Source organism: Halichoerus grypus, chromosome 12 (assembly GCF_964656455.1).
Source record: "Halichoerus grypus chromosome 12, mHalGry1.hap1.1, whole genome shotgun sequence".
Lineage (NCBI taxonomy): Eukaryota > Metazoa > Chordata > Mammalia > Carnivora > Phocidae > Halichoerus > Halichoerus grypus.
In genome coordinates, this window is record NC_135723.1 from 27,180,234 (window position 1) to 27,199,733 (window position 19,500).

The following is a 19,500-nucleotide window of genomic DNA, read 5'->3' on the forward strand; positions in this document are numbered from 1 at the left end:
CACTATCCAAACCCGTTTGAGCAGCTTTCCTACATTCTGGACACATAATATCCCTCCGGCTAAACCAGTATGCTAAACCCTAAGTCCCCACCATGGTGTCGGCTATCCCAGCCAGCTTCCAAAGTCAAAATATATCCTATTTGTGACTGAACCCCATGACCTACATACATTGCCTGTTCCTCAAAATTTGCTTCTTTATTTGAAAGCTCCAAGTCTCACCATAGTGTTAGCCTTTAGGAGGAAAGCTCTCTAGGCCAGTTCTTCAATTCCTGAAACATTCTCTTTCCCATAGCAATATGAGCAAAGGTAATAACACAACCCTAACTCCACTAAATTGAAATTATTCCAGCATCTGACGTAATTCACAAAATAAAAATTATCTCTGGGAATAGAGCTATTGCCCTGGGGCCCCAGTCCTTAAGGATCTACAGTAAATAAATGCATGTATTAGTTCTGTACCCCCTAAAGATCCATTCAGATACACTTTTTTTTTTTTTAAATTACAGAAAGGTGTACCAGAGCTGTTTTAGGCACCAAGTAAACCAGAACTTCCTATAAATATAAAGACAAACATCAATAATAAGTAAAAACTTAATTTTGTTACCCTCCATACCCTCCTGTCACTTCCAAATGCAGTCATTCTACATGAATGCAGTCTTACTACCCAAATGAAATGTAAGGTAAACAGAATGTAAGTCAATTGAATGAGCATTCATCTAGTGCCTATTACGGACGGGCATGCACATTTTCTTTTTTCAAAAGGTGTAGCCAGCTGCACTTAATCATTAAGAAACAATATGCCAACTTTTTGGAAGAAAGAAATCTAGAAGGAGACAGTGCCTCCTCTACTAAAATGATCATGTTGAAGACCTTCCAAAGTGTTAAGCATATTTATATAAACCATCTCATTTAGTCTCCAACAGGTTTTTGGAGATAGAATCTATGTAGAATAGGGTCCTCCATGATGAATCTGAACTATAATAAAGGTTAGGAGTTGGAAATCATCAGGACTCTGTTTTCATGCATTCATCTGCTGGTGGTCAACTGATTGCTTCCTAAAGGAGAAATAAAGAGACAAGAGTTGAAAGGGACACTGAGGAAAAGGAGGATATGGTAAGAAATAAGTCTCCCCAAAGACTCCTAAAGAAAGGTATTTATGCTCTCACTGAGAGAAGTATTAAATAAATGACGAATGAACTCTTTTCTTCAGGAACTTTGTGACACAGGGGATATGAGAACTTGCTTCAAAGCCCTGGTGATTAAAAACCTGTAGGATTGGAATTTTTGTTGTTGGGTTCTAGGAGTTCCATATGTATTTTCAAGATTAACTCCTTATCAGATATATGGTCACAAATGTTTTATTTCATTCTGCAGGTTACCTTTCCCTCTATTGATTGCTCCCTTTGCTATGAAGCTTTTTCTGTTTTGTGTAGTCCCACTTCTTTGTTTTTGTTGCCTATGTTTTTGGTGCTGTATCCATGAAACCATCGCCAAAAACAATGTCATGAAACTTCTCCTCGATGTTTCAGTCTAGGAGTCTTACAGTTTCACATCTTATCTTTAAGTCTTTATCTATTAGACAACAAGTATTGGCAAAGACGTGGAGAAATTGGAATCCTTGCACGTTGTTGGTGGGAATGCAAAATGGTGCAGCCACCTACACAAGAGGATATGAAGATAACTCAAAAAAATTGAAAGTAGAAGTACACATGATCCAGCAATCCCACTTGTGGGTATATATCCAAAAGAATTAAAATCAGGACCTCAAAGATACTAACACTCCCATTTTCACTGTACTCTTATTCATAATAGCTAAGATGTGGAAACAACCCAAATGTCCATCGACAGAAGAATGGACAAAGAAAATGTGGTGTATATAGCACATACACTATAATTCAGCCCTTAAAAAGTAGGGAATTCGGCAACAAAACAACATGGATGGACCTTGAGGACATTATGCTGAGTGAAACAAGCCAGACACAGAAAGACAAGTACTGTATGATTCCACTTACATGAAGTATCTAAAACAGTCAAATTAATAAAATCAAAGACTGGCATGGTGGTTAACAAGCATTCAGGGGAGGGAGAAATGGCAAGTTATTAATCAACAGGCATGACATTTCAGTTAAGCAAGATAAATAAGCACTGAAGATCTGCTGTACATTGTACCTGTAGTCAGCAATACTGCATTGTATTAAATTTTGTTAAGAGAGTAGCTATCATGTTTCTATTCTTCTCACAAAACTTCAAAAATTTGGTATTCGGTTTAATGGATGTTTACATTAGCTTTTTCTTTTTAAAATGGTGCAAATATTATTTATCTAGGTTTTTAAAAACGCTTCCATAGTTGGAAAGAGAGTCCTTTGCCCTATTTCTGCACAGGGCACACTCGGCCTCAAGCTCAAGGGCTTTGGAGCCTGGCATGTACCAGATGACAGCCACCTGAGCAGAACCATATTCTTCCATCGGAGCAATGATGGCAAATAGAAAACAACCGCCATGGGAGCTAACAGATGCCCTCTGGACGAGGTGAACAGCCATCCACGGACCTCTGGTCAACCCGCTTGCGAACACATGGACAAATCATGAGGCTTCTGGAAATTATTTTTCCTTGGTAGAGAGACAGGGCTTACGGGAGCACAGAGAGACAATTACTGAGCAACTAACAAATAATTATGCTGGTAGAGAATACACAACCAAGAGTTTTTAAATAAAGGAAGTGATATTCAAAAGGCTATTATTTTCTGAAAATTGTATTGCAAGTTAGCGGCAAAGACAAAATTTGAAACAGATTTACAGAATTCCAAGCCCAGGGTTCTGTAACTGTGCCATGGCTATGGGCAAATGTATTCAGACAGACAAAGTGCTGTTCAAATACATTTTTCACTATAGCTCCAGTATAAGTGACCATAATGTTTACAGTAAAAATAGATATCTCAAAACTACAAGTAATTTATTTTTAATTTAAAAAATTACGTAAAGGCTACTGTGTGTTATGTATTGCATGCTAGACTACAATTTTCTTAGCAATGCATCAGCCACAGTTCTTATCCCCAGGAAGTTTACATTTTAGTGCTGATAGAAAGTAGAAAAAGGAAAATAATGTAGTGAGTACATATTTGAATAGGAATACATACTGAGAATGAGGGAACTATATAAAACAGACAACAAATCCAAGATTAGGGGCTCAAAACCAAGAGAAAATTGGAGAGGGAGGGGGAGACGTCTAGGCAGACATTATCAAAAGGTCTGAAGATGAAGTAAATGTCGTAGAGCAACATCAAGTAGTTCGCTCTGTTTCAGGCTCAGGATTTCAGAATGATAATAGCTATTGGGGAGATGTTGCAATAGAAAATTTAGGAAAAGACAGGGGCAGACAATGGTATGCGATTTATGCTAAATGGAGAGTCACTAAAACTTTTTCAATAGGGAAATAAAATGGACAGAAGGTTATAGAGCAAATCTTTGCAGACTATGCATTATGTGTAAATTGCAGTGATTCATAATGCTGATACATTTTTGTTCATCTTTTTATTTCTTTTGTGGCTGAAAAATTAATATAGTAAATCCCACCTCAATGCAAATAAGTGGTGTCCAAAAATTTTAATAAAATGCAGCTCCAGTTATGGAGAGGTTAATGGAATCACTAAGTGGGAAAACTCTCTTGTGACAGCTACAAGTTGGCACCAGCTGTGACAGTAATCAACTCTAACTTCAATGTCAATGAGAATGATTCTGGGTGCTCTAGATGGCTAGAATTTTTAGAACATTGGCACCAATTCCAGGAATCTCCCAATTATTTAGCAATGTTTCTACCAGTTCAATGTTAGGATACTAAGGCAGCAGATTGGTCTTAAAAAATACAGAGACCGGGGCGCCTGGGTGGCTCAGTCATTAAGCGTCTGCCTTCGGCTCAGGTCATGATCCCAGGGTCCTGGGATCGAGCCCCGCATCGGGCTCCCTGCTCTGCGGGAAGCCTGCTTCTCCCTCTCCCACTCCCCCTGCTTGTGTTCCCTCTTTCTCGCTGTGCCTCTCTGTCAAATAAATAAAATCTTTAAAAAAAAAAAATACAGAGACCCACGATCCACCTCCCCGTTTCCTAAGTCAATTATATCTGTCCTTTGCAACTTCTCCCTCCCTTCCTGAGAGGGGGACAAAAAAAGAAAAAAATTTACACAGCCCTTTTTGGATCTAAGTTTGCATTATTCCAAACATACTGTCACAATGTCTTACTTTAGGGGGTTCTACTATACTGTCATGTACTAACATGTAACCTTGACTTTAACAGAAATAATAGAAAGTGAAGTTAGGAAGATTATTAGTAAATATTAAAATTATGAAAAATGAGGGCGCCTGAGTGGCTCAGCCGATTAAGTGCCTAAGCTGGGAGTCTGTTTCTCCCTCTTCCTCTGCCCCTCCCCACTGCTCATGCTCTCGCTCGCTCTCTCTTCTCTCTCAAATGAATAAAATAAAAAAATCTTTAAAATATTCTGAAAAATTAAACCAATGTTAATGTATAAATATTTAGCTTCTATTTTTCAATAAAAGAAACAGAACATAAGGGTTACCACCTAGAATAACTAACAATTTAGAGCCCATGGTTATTATTTTCAACTCTGCTATATTATAATGCTCTAACTATGGACATTCATATATATGCATAAACAAAAAGAGTAAGGCATCACAAATATGCCTCTTTCCCATAAAACTGGTTTTCCAGAATTTGGGGGGAAATCAGTTTTGCACTGTGGCTCCTTTTCATCTATCTTCATAATGGGAATAGATTGACAAGACTCTTAAAAGAAAGGAATAGTAAAAAACTGGAAGACATGTAGCAAAAACATATTAAAAAAATTTTTTTTTTCCCAACAGGGCAATTCTACCAAAGGAAGAAGCTGGAAAAAAAAAAACAAAAGCAAAAAAAAAAACAAAAACAAAAGCTAAATCCATCCAGAGCCTAAAATTGTTTTGGTAATCTACTAAATTCATTCATTTAATTCATTTATTCACTAATACAGCATGCCACTCCCCCAGTTTTTAATCCCTGAAAACAGCTAGCTCTGCCACATCCAGAACCTATACCAATTTATAACTTAGAACAATGTTGATCTTGATACAATGTAACCAAAATAAATATGGTATGTTTTTACAGTTCACATATTCACAATTGTTTGTTCCTCAATCAACAGAAGAGATGCATTTCCATGAAATGAACAAGACAGATGAAATAATTGAATACCTAACACCAATACCTATTAATTTAATTCCTATAAACACAAAACTCTTAAAGCAACATTTCAAAATGCAATTTGAGCAAAAGTGATTTTTTTAAAGATATAAAAACAATGCTAAATTAGGAGAACGAAGTTAGCATGATTGACACTCAATAACATTCAGCTTCACCACAAAAATTTTCACCTTCTAATTTAGTTTCTCTGTAGAACTGAAGCTAAAAAAGGCTCCTCAAATGTTTTATTTACTGGCCAATTTCTAGACATCTGTACTCAGTCTGCACAGTAACAAGCTGATGCTAATAAGCCATACATAAAGATCCTACTTATTAAAATACAAATTAGGCACCCCTTATGTTTATACATGTGTAAGTACAATTAATATCGTAGGCTTAGTTGGAAACAAAATTGCTTAAGTTAACCAACCATTGCAATGTAATCAAATGAGATTTCAAATGCAATTGGAAAAGATCTGTTCAGTAGAAATAACAAGAACTATTGCATGCAGAACAATTAGTTTTCTAAGCTTTTTTCTTTTTCCACCTGCCCTTAATAATTTGTCCATCATAAGTGACACGAAATGTGACCTTTAACACCCGTAAGTTGCGTGGAGACCTGAAAGGCAGCTGGTAGATACAGCTTATTTACAAATATTGGTTTGAACTTGTAAATGCATGACCGCATAAATCTTAATCCATTTAGAGTGTATGCCCTTTGTTAGCTCAATTGTACATTCAATTGGGAACTGAGTGGCGCTGAGGGAGAGTGTGAATTACATGGGCCTTTTCTTGTTGCCAACATTTGCAGCATTTTAGTGCTTTGCCTTTTGTTCTAGCTGTTCCTGAGATTTCACTACACTAAAGAAATGGAAATGTTAATCAACATTTTGCCTAAGTAATATGAGTGAATTTTGCCCACTTATCCTGGAGGGAAGAATCAGAATATTGTATCTTTGGGAAATGTTAACGTACCTTTAGGAAATGATTTCTGCCTTCTAAATCATCCTACTGTTAAATTATTAATGGTGGCATTAAAGAACTATCACCCTGATACAAATAGTTAAATATCTTAAAAGATAAAAGGATTATAAAGTTTAAAAAGAGGACCTTTTGGAATATGGTAGCACTTACCTTCAAATTAAACATTTTTAAATGTTTGGCTAAAGTATTGGGCGCCTGGGTGGCTCAGTTGGTTAAGCGACTGCCTTCGGCTCAGGTCATGATCCGGGAGTCCCTGGATCGAGTCCCGCATCGGGCTCCCTGCTCGGCAGGGAGCCTGCTTCTCCCTCTGACCCTCCCCCATCTCATGTGCTCTCTCTCTCTGTCTCAAATAAATAAATAAAATCTTTAAAAAATAAATAAATAAATAAATAAATAAATAAATAAATAAATAAATAAATGTTTGGCTAAAGTATTGATAAAATCTGCAATTATTTTGGGTGGTCTCCTAAAAGAAGAGGAGATTTAATGTTGATGATCTCTAGTTTCTAGCCACAAATTTAAGTTTGATTTGTTTTATGGCTTCGAAGTATTTGTTTACCCTTGCTACATGACATGCATTGAAGCATCATCTGGTTTATCAGCGGGGAAAAAAAGGAAAAAGGAAAAAGTGTGTCTTATTGTTACAAAATTTGAGTTTAGGCAATCTGCATTCACATTCTGTTCTTCAAACATAGAATAACTTAATGATATTTCAAAGGGCTCTTAAAATGGGAAGGACTGTTGTGAAGACGGGGTATGGCTGGCATGGTCAGAGACGGAAAGTATCAATTCTCAGTGTGCAAACTGGGACAGCTATGTGTTCTGTGCACATTGTTTACAATCCTTCAAGAAAGGTACTCACGCAATGAGTTGACAGAGCTCTAAAGTGGACTAACTTGTTTTCCCTTTAACAATCTCTTTTGATGTCAATCAATATGTTCATAGGTCCTAAATAAATTGTGAGGTAATCTAGGGGGAAATTAAGAACAGAATTTGTCCAAGAATTCTCTTACATGGAGGTCACTATTTGCTAAGAACTCTTAACGCTTACTGAGAAAACCATTTACATTCTATTTAACCGCGTAAGATTGAGTAATGGCTTCTGTGTCATGGTGGGACCAGTGCGTCCTCTTGCATGACTGATCCTAGCAGTGCTACTCGGTAGGGACAGGCACCGAGAGGGCAGAGAACAGGGGTTACATTTCAAGGTAAACTTTTTCACATTTTGACATGTGTCAAGTCAAAATACATCTCAAAATTGCTGATGCATCATAATTTAATTGGCTTCTTTTTTTCTTTCTTAGCAATACATAAATGATAGGGTGTTTTACAACTGAGAAAGGCTCAGATGCAGTGAAATATGGTAAAATATGGTAACAGCCTACACACATTGAGAGTTCTTGCATCATGGACAAGGGTTGCCCATTACTTCTGCAAGGAGAAATGTTAATTTTGTGTTAATGATTTGACAATATCAAGGGTTTTACAATATATCTGGAAAAGAAACCCTTATAACCAGAAACCTATAACATGATAATTAAATAAAACAACACCAATGATATAAATGGCATTACTACATCCCTGCTTGCCACTTTATTCTCGACCACATTATTTCTCCTTAGGAAACTGAAAAAGACATATAACTAATAAATGACTATGAGAAATATTACCGAATTCTTTTAACACGAAGAAAAGTTTATGAATAGCAATGGAATCAATATATTACAAGCTGATCTGTGTAAACTTAATGATTTTTTGAGTTCGAAGAATTACTCAAAATTTAAACTAAAACACCAATTGTACCAACCCAACACTAAGCAGAATAGAAGGTCTAGCTTTATACCCATTATGTCTTCACATTGCTTTTACTATGCCACCTCCGAGATGGGAGGAAAAAACCATTTCCATTTAATATTAATCAATCAAAAGGATATTTATTTGGACAAATTAGTTTGGCTGCTTTTTGTCTGAGAAACAACAACAAAAAATTAAAGTTTGTGTTCCTTTCATCTAAAAGAAACTAACAATATTGTAAATCCCCTCATTGGATGAGCTTACAATTTGCCCTCAATACTCAAACTTACATTTCTAATTTAATCACCATTTTTCCCTCTATGTATTATGGATGACACCAATTATGTCCAATTATGAACTAAGCCAGTACCTACCTGACACCAGCAACTCAGGCAATATGACCAATTGAGTAAAAGAACCAAACAAACTGACAATAGTCAAATAGAGTCTCCAGCTGGTAGACTAAGTATTGGTTTAAGAAATATAAATTTGTGGAAAATATAGTAAAGATAAAAAACATCAGAAGCATGAAACATGGAAGACTAACCTTTATCATATATTATAAGTGAATGACATATCATGTAGTGTATTTTCCTTTGATATATAACGTAATCATGCTAACACAAAGCAAAAGTGCTAATTCCTAAACCTCAATTTTGTGTTCTTTGAAGCACAACTTTCTTACCTTCAAACTTGACTTTTGTTTTACAAAACATTCAAAACCAATTTAATAGTACCAAGCTGTCACTCATACTCTAATTCTATTTTAAACATCCCCAAAATTAGTTATATGGCATTTTTCTATGATCAGAAACTAGAAAGATTTTCACTATAAATAAAATAATTCAAACATATAAGATAAATATTTTAACTATTAAGGGCAAACTTTTCCACTGTGCCCCTGGCTGTAAGAAGATTGATTGATTAATTGACAAGATAAGTTGAAAGACTGAATACATTGATAGATGTATGAAGAGATATGTGGATGGATACACAGATACAGAGATAGAAAAAAGAAGATGGATGGATAGGTGGATGGATACACAGATGGAAAGAAAGAAAGATAGATGATAGAGAAGATGGATGGATGGATGGATGGATGGATGGATGGATGGATAGATAGATAGATAGATAGATAGATAGATAGATAGGTAGATAAACAGACAAAAGTCATTACCAGGAGAATTTCTGCTATTTCTATAATTAGCTCAGTAATTCTTAAGGCACAAGTTTATCAAAAATATATATGGAAAAGCTAGTATCAGCTGGAACTTCTAAAAGTAGACCACAGTAAAAGAAAGATTGTTCTAGCGAAAGTGGAGCAAATTAAATTATAAAAGTTTAATACATTCATTCTTACTTCAATCACATTGCCCACCACCAAGGTGATGATAATATGCATATCACTTCTTACAAACTCCAAGCTGTTAAATGCAACTTGTTTTTCAACTAGTATATCCATAATATCTACAATGGTGATTGAGATATTATAAATGTAATTCTGTTTAAATGTAATTAATTTTATAAATAACTTTGATTATAGGAGAACATTTCAAAAGACTTGTTTGAATATGGAACATAATAAGCAAAAACATTTTGACTAACGTATTGGCTCTCATTACCCAAAAGCAAATTCTTTAAAGAAACAAAATATAGCTGAGTTTTGCTCATATAACATCTTAAGATTCTTTCACTAAGAAAATGTTAATGTAATCATAATGATCAAGCACAAAACGTCACTAATTAAAGTGGTTAAAAAGGGTCCTTACCGCAAAATCCTCTCTCCACTGGTGGGCTGCTTGAACCTTCTCTGCTTCCAAAGCCAAGCGCTGAAAAGGAAACATTATATCTTAGAATTCAAATGACCACATGAATATATACTTGTGAATACACAAAGCGCTGGGGTTTTCAAATCAATTATAAGGATATAAAAAGCAAAAGAAACTCCTTATTTATGATTCATAATTTCTCAATCATTTAGTAATCTAATCTACTAGAGTTGATATATGTGTATTTACTCTTAAGTAATATAAATAACCTACTATTCTTGAATACCATGGTTTACTACCTCTGCCGTTATCAGAAGATGTGGACACCATGAGTACTTTCTTTCAATGACTAACATTGCAGTTTCAGAGAAAGCTTTAATAAGTAGGGTATATTCATCTTGGTAGAACTCTATTTTTAGTAAACCCTTCAAACATTTCTATATAAGTAGAAAGGAAATGATACTGAGAGACCAATCAATACGTGCTAAGCGCTATCCTAGCCACCTTCTTTTTTTTTTTTTTTTTAAAGATTTTATTTATTTATTTGAGAGAGAGAGAATGAGAGACAGAGAGCATGAGAGGGAGGAGGGTCAGAGGGAGAAGCAGACTCCCTGCCGAGCAGGGAGCCTGATGCGGGACTCGATCCCGGGACTCCAGGATCATGACCTGAGCCGAAGGCAGTCGCTTAACCAACTGAGCCACCCAGGCGTCCCCCTAGCCACCTTCTTAATAGCATACTGAGTTTTGTTTTGGTTTGGTTTGGTTTTACCAAAAGCCATGAAAATGCAGTAATTTCTTTCTTGCTGAAGTATACTCTTATTAGTTCTTTCAGAGATAATCTGTGAGTACCAAACTGTCACAAGCTGTACATCTGAAAATGGCCTTATTTCATACTTGCTCTTGTACATTCACGTAGTTCAAGAATTCTAGCCTGACTTTTCCTTTAGCACTTTCAAAAACATTATTCCGTCAAGTATAGTTGGAGACAAAATGTCCATTGTCAGTCTGCTAATCCATTTTATAGATAAATTCTATTTTTTTCTTTCTCTAATAGTTTTCAGGTTTTTCTCTTTGTAGGTCTCAGAGTTACTATCGCGCTGTCTGGGTGATGAGCTTTTACAAGAGACAGGGACATTTAGTGATGAACACAGATCTGAAACCAGACTGCCTGGGCTGAAATACCAAGCCTGCTATATACTAGCTGTGCAAACCTGGGAACTATCTCAGGTGAATAATACCAAGGCAGGCCTCGTGGATGGTTGAAAGGATTGAGTGAGTAAGATTTAATGCGAAGTGCTTAGAACACTGCGTGGTAGACAAGAATATAGATGTGAGCTATCTAACTTAGATAATTATGATTCCATTTGCACTCCATGTCCCTTTGTGAAGATGATTCAGTGTTAAGTTCAGCAGGACCTGCCCCCAACACAGCTAGAAGACAGTGGCAGAAACAGGAGGAACGTAACAGTAAATATAATAAATACAAATATTAAATTCATTTTTAAGAGACAGAAACAATCAGGTTAGGTTTTAGAAAAGTGTAAGTCTTGTAGGGGATTACAATTACTGGTTCATGTTTTGATCTTTCACTATGAACTGTATTTCAGGGAGTGCTCTTCCAAAGGAAGTCCAGACTGCACCAGATAATGGAAACATATCTTCATGCCAGTGTTTATATTAGTTACTGATTTTGATGCCCTGTTATTTAATACTCTGATCTGTTCACTTACTAAACTATTAAGTAGGTATTACCAATGACTATAAAATACTGCCAATGGGAGATCTAAAGTTAAGAATTCCTAAGCTGAATTTAAAAGAAAAATTCTCCAGAGTGCTTAAAATGAGAATGGTTTCAGTTTATCAGCCACTAGGCAAACATGGATTAAAAGAAGATTAGTAGGGGCTCCTGGGTCGCTCAGTTAGTTAAGCATCCAACTCCTGATCTCAGCTCAGGTCATGATCTCAGGGTCGTGAGATCAAGCCCCTCATCAGGCTCCATACTGAGCATGGAACCTGCTTAAGATGCTCTTTCTCAAAAAAAAAAAAAAAGAGAGAGAAGAAGAGCCAGTAAATGTTAGAAATAGGACCAGGGAGAGTAACCAAAAGAGGCTCTCTATCCCTAACAAGAACAAAGGGCTAAATAGAGTAAAACCAAGGGAAAAGTGTATGCCTTTCAGTGATATTGCAACACAATACTTCTGAGAATTCAAATTCAGTGTGAAAATGTAGTAAAAAGTGAATAAAAATTAAGCGGAAATGGAAGCAACGTCTCTGTAGGAAAACTTTACGATGGGAAGATAGAGAAAGAAAAGACAAAATGCGAAAATAAACCAGAAGGCATATTCTTGACAAAATGCAGAATACAAGGCTTCATTTTTAACACGCAACACAAGAACAGCTAAACGTTCATGTGTATAGGATGAATAATGAACTTAAGCATTTTGAGAATTTAAACAAAATACTGGGTAAAACTTACCTAAGTTAAATAAGTTTTTCGACTAAGAAATATTAAAACTCTAAAATGTCTAAGTCTTGGAGAGGAATGTTAAGATTTTTTCCTTGCGCAACACACACAACGAGGATGCCATCCGCACAAACAAAACACACTAGGGGACATTCTCACCCACGGAGCCATACATGCTTTGCAAAGCTCCAGCTCAAACTACTGCATTGTTCTCTACTCTGGAGAGCATACGGAAGTACAACTTAATTGATCTGACTCTGAATCACATGGCTTATGATATGAACATAATCCATGTTTAATAAGCCATAATGACAGTAATCATCACAGTTAATTATTTTTAGAAAAAAAAAATTGAAAGGGATGGACAATGGCAACAAACTTCTAAAAGACAATTCTCCTAGGAGGAGAGACCAAATCAGCTTTATTTCCTTATTGTATATATTTGTGTGTGTGTATATATATATATATATATATATATATAATTTTTTAAACACTCATTTTATGAAGGAATGCCATTTATTGCAAGATTCTAAAATGGTTTTAGAAACTTAAAGACATGTAGTTATGTATAAGGAAAAAAAAGGTATTTGAAAGGTTAGTTTGAAGCTCAAAAGTTGCTAAATTTTATATCACCAGCTTAGAAATCTATAAATACATAATCATGAAAATGCACTACTTTGCTTATGCAAAAATTAATGAAATATTTTTTATCTAGTAAATTTCATGATAAAGCATAAGACTGAACTTTGCACTTAAGGAGTCTGTCTTGGGGACTAATACAAATAGTTGATGATGGTGCTCTTTCTTGTGGCAAAAGACCAGCTAGCCATGACTTATAGAAAACTGACATGTCTTCTGGACACTTCAAGTCCTTAATTAACTTCTATTCTGGTCAAGTGACATTTTAGTTTTAAAGCCAATGATCTACTGCTAAATGCCATTGGCAAATTGTGTTAAGACTGATAAAATTCCTACCTAATTAAATGTGAACATTTGCTCAGTCTATAACTACAGTTATGGCTATAGCTACATAAGTATATCCTGTAACAATAACTTAATTCAGAGTAAGGAAAATGTGTTTTTTTCTCATTTAATTTATAGTACAGTTTAATCTAGTATCAAACATGAAAACCAGACCAAGTATAGATAGATACAAAAGACTCAACTCAGCATTAAATACCTATGAGAGGAGATGGAAACAATTCTGCTCTTACTAAGGTAAACCAGATAGATTCATTAAATGGCTTTATCATAAATGAAACAGCGTATGTGTTTATGAAAATTCCTTGGATACAGAATGATAAGTATATATACAATGTCATGGATGTATTAATAATATATAAATCCCCGGGGCGCCTGGGTGGCTCAGTCATTAAGCGTCTGCCTTCAGCTCGGGTCGTGATTCTGGCATCCTGGGATCGAGCCCCGCATCAGTCTCCCTGCTCAGCATCAGGCTCCCTGCTCAGCGGGAAGCCTGCTTCTCCCTCTCCCACTCCCCCTGCTTGTGTTCCCTCTCTCGCTGTGTCTCTCTCTGTCAAATAAATAAATAAAATCTTAAAAATATATATATATATATACATCCCTATCTACCTATTGGTTTGAGCATTTAAAACAGAAAATCATTTCAAGACTATTCTGAGGACTCATAAGCTTAAGAAAATGGACTTTAAGGCTTCTGACTCCAAAGCTTGTACTCATACTACAAGACCAACATTTAGTCTCCATTAAAGCCATTAAAAATGTTAACATCACCAAACATTCAGAGAATATATAAAGATATAGTAGTACCAAAACCAGAAACACTGGTAGAAAACTATTTCAGGCTAATAGAAAATTTCCCAGCAAATTTTTAGAAATCGCTAAAGACAAAAAACAACAACAGCACAAAAAATCATATGTCAGCTGGCAAACTGTCTTTACATAGGTCTTGCCCTCAGATCCTGAGAGAATACTGCTAATCACAGAGAAAGCTTTTGATATGCAGTGATCTGTAAGAAAAAAAGAAAAAGAAAAAAGGAGAAGAAGAAGACAAAGAAAAAAAGAAAGAAACAGAAATAGGGAATGGGAGAGGTTTATCAGATCAGAGAAAGATCATCTCCCTTGAAGGCCTATTCATTCTCAACCTTCACTTTTTGTCATATCCTTATCTCTTCCACTAGCACTGAATTCTGTCAGGTGATATGAAAGTCTAATAAAAGCAGTATAATTATACAGTGTATACTGAAATAATTCTATCATTCTCTTTAACAATACCTAAATATATTTTCTCTTGGAAATAGACTATTTTCTAAACCTGTATGTTATATGCTTCCTAGACTGTTAATTGCAGGTGTAAAATAAAAGTTTTCTGAAATATTTAATTATAAAGAATTTTCATTTAATAGCTTTGAAAGGAAACCTTTAGGGATCATATGACAGTTCAGTTAGACTCCAACAATGTCGATAATCATGTTAATATCAAGAATGGCTTAGAAACACCATTCAAAGAAGCATCTCTAATTGAAAACAATTTCTTTGGCTAGTGTATGGCAAGATTTTTCCTTCTAATAAAGAGGTAACAGATACACACAATAGACTAATCTAAGTAAAATAGGCAAGTTAATGTAATTAATGTACAAATAGTTAACACCCAATAAGGATTAGCCATTTATTGTGTTATGCCTAGGTTGACAATTTTTTAATTACTCTAATGAGTTTTGCTTATCTTCATCGATGTTTTTAACATATCAAAAGAATCAGGATAATCATTTGAATGGTCTAACAATACCTTCTGAAAATAGCAGACTTGGATGAATGAACAGACTTCTATGTTTGTTCCTACAGGTACAAGCAATTACTTTGGACGTATAATATTATAATGGGCATGCACTTTTCAATCAAACAGATCTGGTTTCCAATTCTGGTGCTGCTACTCACTAACTATGGGATTTTAGGCAATAGACTTAACATTTTTCAGCATTTAAGAATAATATCTACCTTTATATTTTCTATTTCTATGCTAAATATCTAGCACATTAGAAACTCAATGAAGTTTGCTTCTTTTTGAACCCTACAAACGTAACTTCATAGAATAGCCTATGTTAGAACTATAATCACTGATGACCACTTCAACATGGACATATATGAATGAAATGAATATAAACATCTTAATGGTCCCTACATTTTCATTGTATTTTGCCCTAAATAAAAGCTCTTGCCTATAGAACCACATGGCAGTCCAAATGCAAATCAGGAGATACAGTGGTTTAATATAGTAGGCAATAAAATGAGCTGAGTTTTATTTTAATTTATTTTTACCATAAACAGAATGAGAAAAGAGAGCAGATCATTAGTATTCTGCTTTCTCACCTTATTTCCTGAAATATTAAAAAAGGGAGTGAGGTGTAACATTTCTTTAGCATTCCTTATGCTGAAAGGAACTAGTGAAGACTTCAAGTAGACAACACCATACTTCCATATCTAATATAGTGTTCCATCTAAAAGGTAAAAAAATATACTTCTCTTTCCAATATCTTTAAGCAAATAATGGGAAACAATGCAGTGTTTCTTTTTTAATTCACATAAAATAATGCATAAACAATTTTATTTAAACTGATGTAAATACATATGCCCAGCAGAATTCTATCAAAGCTTTCGAGCAACTTCCTATATCCTGGTGAACAAAAATATCACTATGGAAATTTTAACGTGTAGACAAATTGCTTAATGTGTTTTTCTTAAAATCACATCTATTATACTTACATATTATTTAAAAACATTTCTATAAAGAAACATTGGTACTTTGAAAAAGATCTATTGGCTGAAGAAGTTGGGTTGGAAATTGGGATTTGAGATTTAAAAGTTATAAAATTTGAATAGGCTAACCAGGATGAGTTAAATGTGGCGCATTTCAACACTTGATAACTGTGATCACTATATAAATACACATCCTGACTGGGAGGAAGATATATATAGGATAGCAAGTGTAGAGTGTGTTTACTTGTATTCAATAAATATTTACTAAATACTTGCTATAATGGAAGTGTTCAGGAAATAAAAATATAGGACATAGTGCCTGCTTCTAAAGGGTATTTATACACATCCATATATCATATACTATAAAACCAGCACAGACACACACAGACACACACACACACACACACACACACACACACACACACAGATCACGTGATCAGTGTTTGACAGATGGTTACAAAATACATACCTTGTTAGTGGAATTTGCCACATGGAGAACACATTTTTAAAAGTAGTGCTTTTATCAAAAATGGAAATACCTCAAAATTAAAGAACAGGAAAGATTCTAAAAAGAGGGCGTACTGCTGGCCATTGACACTTTTTTAGCCATGGGTCTTTTTATTTGTTTGATCTTGGGGGGAGATTAAAAATACTGAAAAGCATGAAAAAAAATAGTCTGAAATCCATTACTCAGAATTCATCTTTATCTTTATGTTTATGTTTGCTTTAAAACATTTTATATACAAAATAGAATATTACAAGTAACCTTGACGTTCTCCTCATTCACCTCCCCTGACCAATTTCCCTACCCAGAGCAATCTCTATAACGAATTGGTCTGTATCCTTTGCCATTGTTTGTCGTGTATTTTTTAAATAGCATAAATGTTATCTGATGTTGACACCACTGATTCTTCTTTCTAATTAATAGGTTGCATGCAGGTTGAATGCTAAAGAGAAAAACTCTACCTGCTTCAAGGGGGTGGGGGTAATTTGTCTAAGGAGAAACCCATTACCCTTGCAAGTGATGGTTTACACTGAAAATAAGAATTAGTTAATGTCAATGAGTTTTGAGAAATGGTTTACTGAGGGTTTTGGAAAGTAACGATAATGCCTAGAGGGGAGAAGAACGCTCAGGGAAACAAAGCTGCACCTATTTCTAAGACCACTTTTTAGCACCAAACCTTTATGCACTTAATGCATCTTCATCATCAGAACATAGTTATTCCTTCTCTCCACCAAGGGACCATCATTCCTTCTGCACAGGCATTACACATGTAGTTCGAAAGAAGCTAAATTAACACTTAAGCAAAACTACTTATCAAAAGACTTGTCGATTTCCTCTCACTATGGAGCAATGTATGGGTTACTAAGCCCACATTTACAAAGATAACTAAATGCTGGCGCGCCTGGGTGGCTCAGTCGTTAAGCATCTGCCTTCAGCCAGGTCATGATCCCAGGGTCCTGAGATCCAGCCTGCATCAGGCTCCCTGCTGGGCGGGGGAGTCTGCCTCTCTACCTCCCTCTGCCTTTCCCCCCCTCGCCCCGCCCCGCCACCGGCTTGTGCACTCTCTCACTCTCTTTCAAATAAATAAATAAGATCTTTTAAAAAAAAGATAACTAAATGCTGTTTTTATGTTTTACTTATGCTTGCTTAAAATACTGCTTTTGTTTGATGACATGAAACATGAGCACATAATTATAATCATTATCTTTCTTTTTTTCAAACTCACTTTTGTTTTTCTAGCAGAGCAACCTCAGATTGATTCCAAGACCAAAAAATTTATTTTTAATAAAATCCTATTTTAATTTAGAAAAATATATTCCAATGATTTGAAAAATTCTAACAGACCCTGATAAAATAGCTTAGCACAAGTCCATCAATTTGAGTTTATGGAGGAGAAAAAAAAAAGGAGTTTGCCATCTTGACTATTGTTTATTATGAGAAACAGAACAGGTTACATCATATGTAACTTTTAATATATACTTTGATTAAAATTATTCATAAATAAACTGACCAAGTAGAATAAAGTATGTAGTCTTATTATTTATATCTATACAAATATTTTAATACTTCTGTAAATATTGGAATTATGACATAAAGGAATTATGAAAATTAATAATAGAACATTAATTTGTGATTATATTAAGCCAAATTACATATAAGTCTTATACGGTATAAGATGCAAGTAAGGCTACAGATTAATTCTTTTTGGTAGCCTATCATTTTCTTACAATTGATTTGATTCCAGGTTAAGTGAAATAAAAGTTTCATAATACAAACACTATTTCTCTTTCAAGTGCAAGCTGTAAGGGAGTATAATATATGCAAACCATATAAATAAAAGCTGTTGAAATCAAGCCAGTCATCATTTATTCTTCTATTAGTGGGTCCAGGGAAAAATAAATCTTTTGGAACATGGCTTCTGGATCAGGTTGTATAGATTTCAGTCTGGATCTGCCGTATTCAGAAAACGCTTTTGAAATTAACCACAAAGCTTCACGTCTAATCTTCAGAGATGTAATTAGCTCCAAATATATTGGCAGACTCTTGGAACACAGAAACCAGGGTAAAGGAGATGTCATCTGGTAAGAACAGCAAAACTCCTTTGAGTAGTAGTGAAAGTAAATAATACACAACTGGTAATTATCATTACCTTTTTTTTTTTTTTTTGGCTCAACAGCACAAAACAATAAAATAAAATGATTGTTCAACTGAATTAATTTCTACATCAGCTCTCTACACTGACACCTGCAAAGGATCACCAGATGGGCTTGTTCAACATATCTCATACAAACCCACTCAATCCCACCACCATCCAAAGATTCTAATTTCTATACATGGTGTCATTACCAGAAATCTACATGTTTAATATAGTATACCTTTTCCTGGGACTAAACCTTGAAAACCCTCTTCTAGAGGGTAACATTTTTAGCTACCTTAGACATCTGGATTTAATTACTCTTGGAGAAAGGCTGTTCTAAATAGAAGCATACTTTAATGGAAATCAACAAAAATAACCCACTGCCCTTGATTAGTGCCACACAATGCTGTACTCATCTCCCTCCCTCTCTCTCAACAGACCACTAATGTGAGTTCATTAGGTTGGAGGATGCAGTTCTTTCACATCTGTCCACCTCCAACATCTCACACAATGTGTAGCAAGAGCAGGTGCTCAATTAAATGTGTGAGAAAATGTGAGAATAATCATTTCCAAGTATTTTCAAGGTTTTTATCTCAGTTGCTTTAAGACTTAAAACTAGGTTTACTAAATTATTGTCATTCATTATCATGATACTTTGAGAAGCCACAGAAGTTGTCTTCCTACATGACAAGCATCTTGCTAGACTAATACACCACTATCTAATTCTCAAAAATTGCTGGATTAATTCATTGTCACCTAATCCTTAAAAATATTAGTAGAATTTGGCTGTGAATGTGGTAGGGATCCAGAGTAATCCATGTGACTGCACTCTGGGATTCTAGAATTAATCTATAATCAGTTGCCTTATTCTCTGAATGTTGAACA

General features: G+C 35.1%; 1 protein-coding gene across 2 annotated transcripts in view; it reads right to left on the reverse strand.

Annotated features, from left to right (window-relative positions):
• The window catches only part of CACNA2D1 (calcium voltage-gated channel auxiliary subunit alpha2delta 1), a 512,722-nt gene that overhangs the window by 239,945 nt on the left and 253,277 nt on the right, over positions 1-19,500 (reverse strand). For both annotated transcript variants that reach the window (XM_078060091.1, XM_078060090.1), the window contains exon 4: positions 9,775-9,834. In XM_078060091.1, the coding sequence (XP_077916217.1) occupies positions 9,775-9,834 (60 nt within the window). The remainder of the gene's footprint in view (positions 1-9,774; positions 9,835-19,500) is intronic.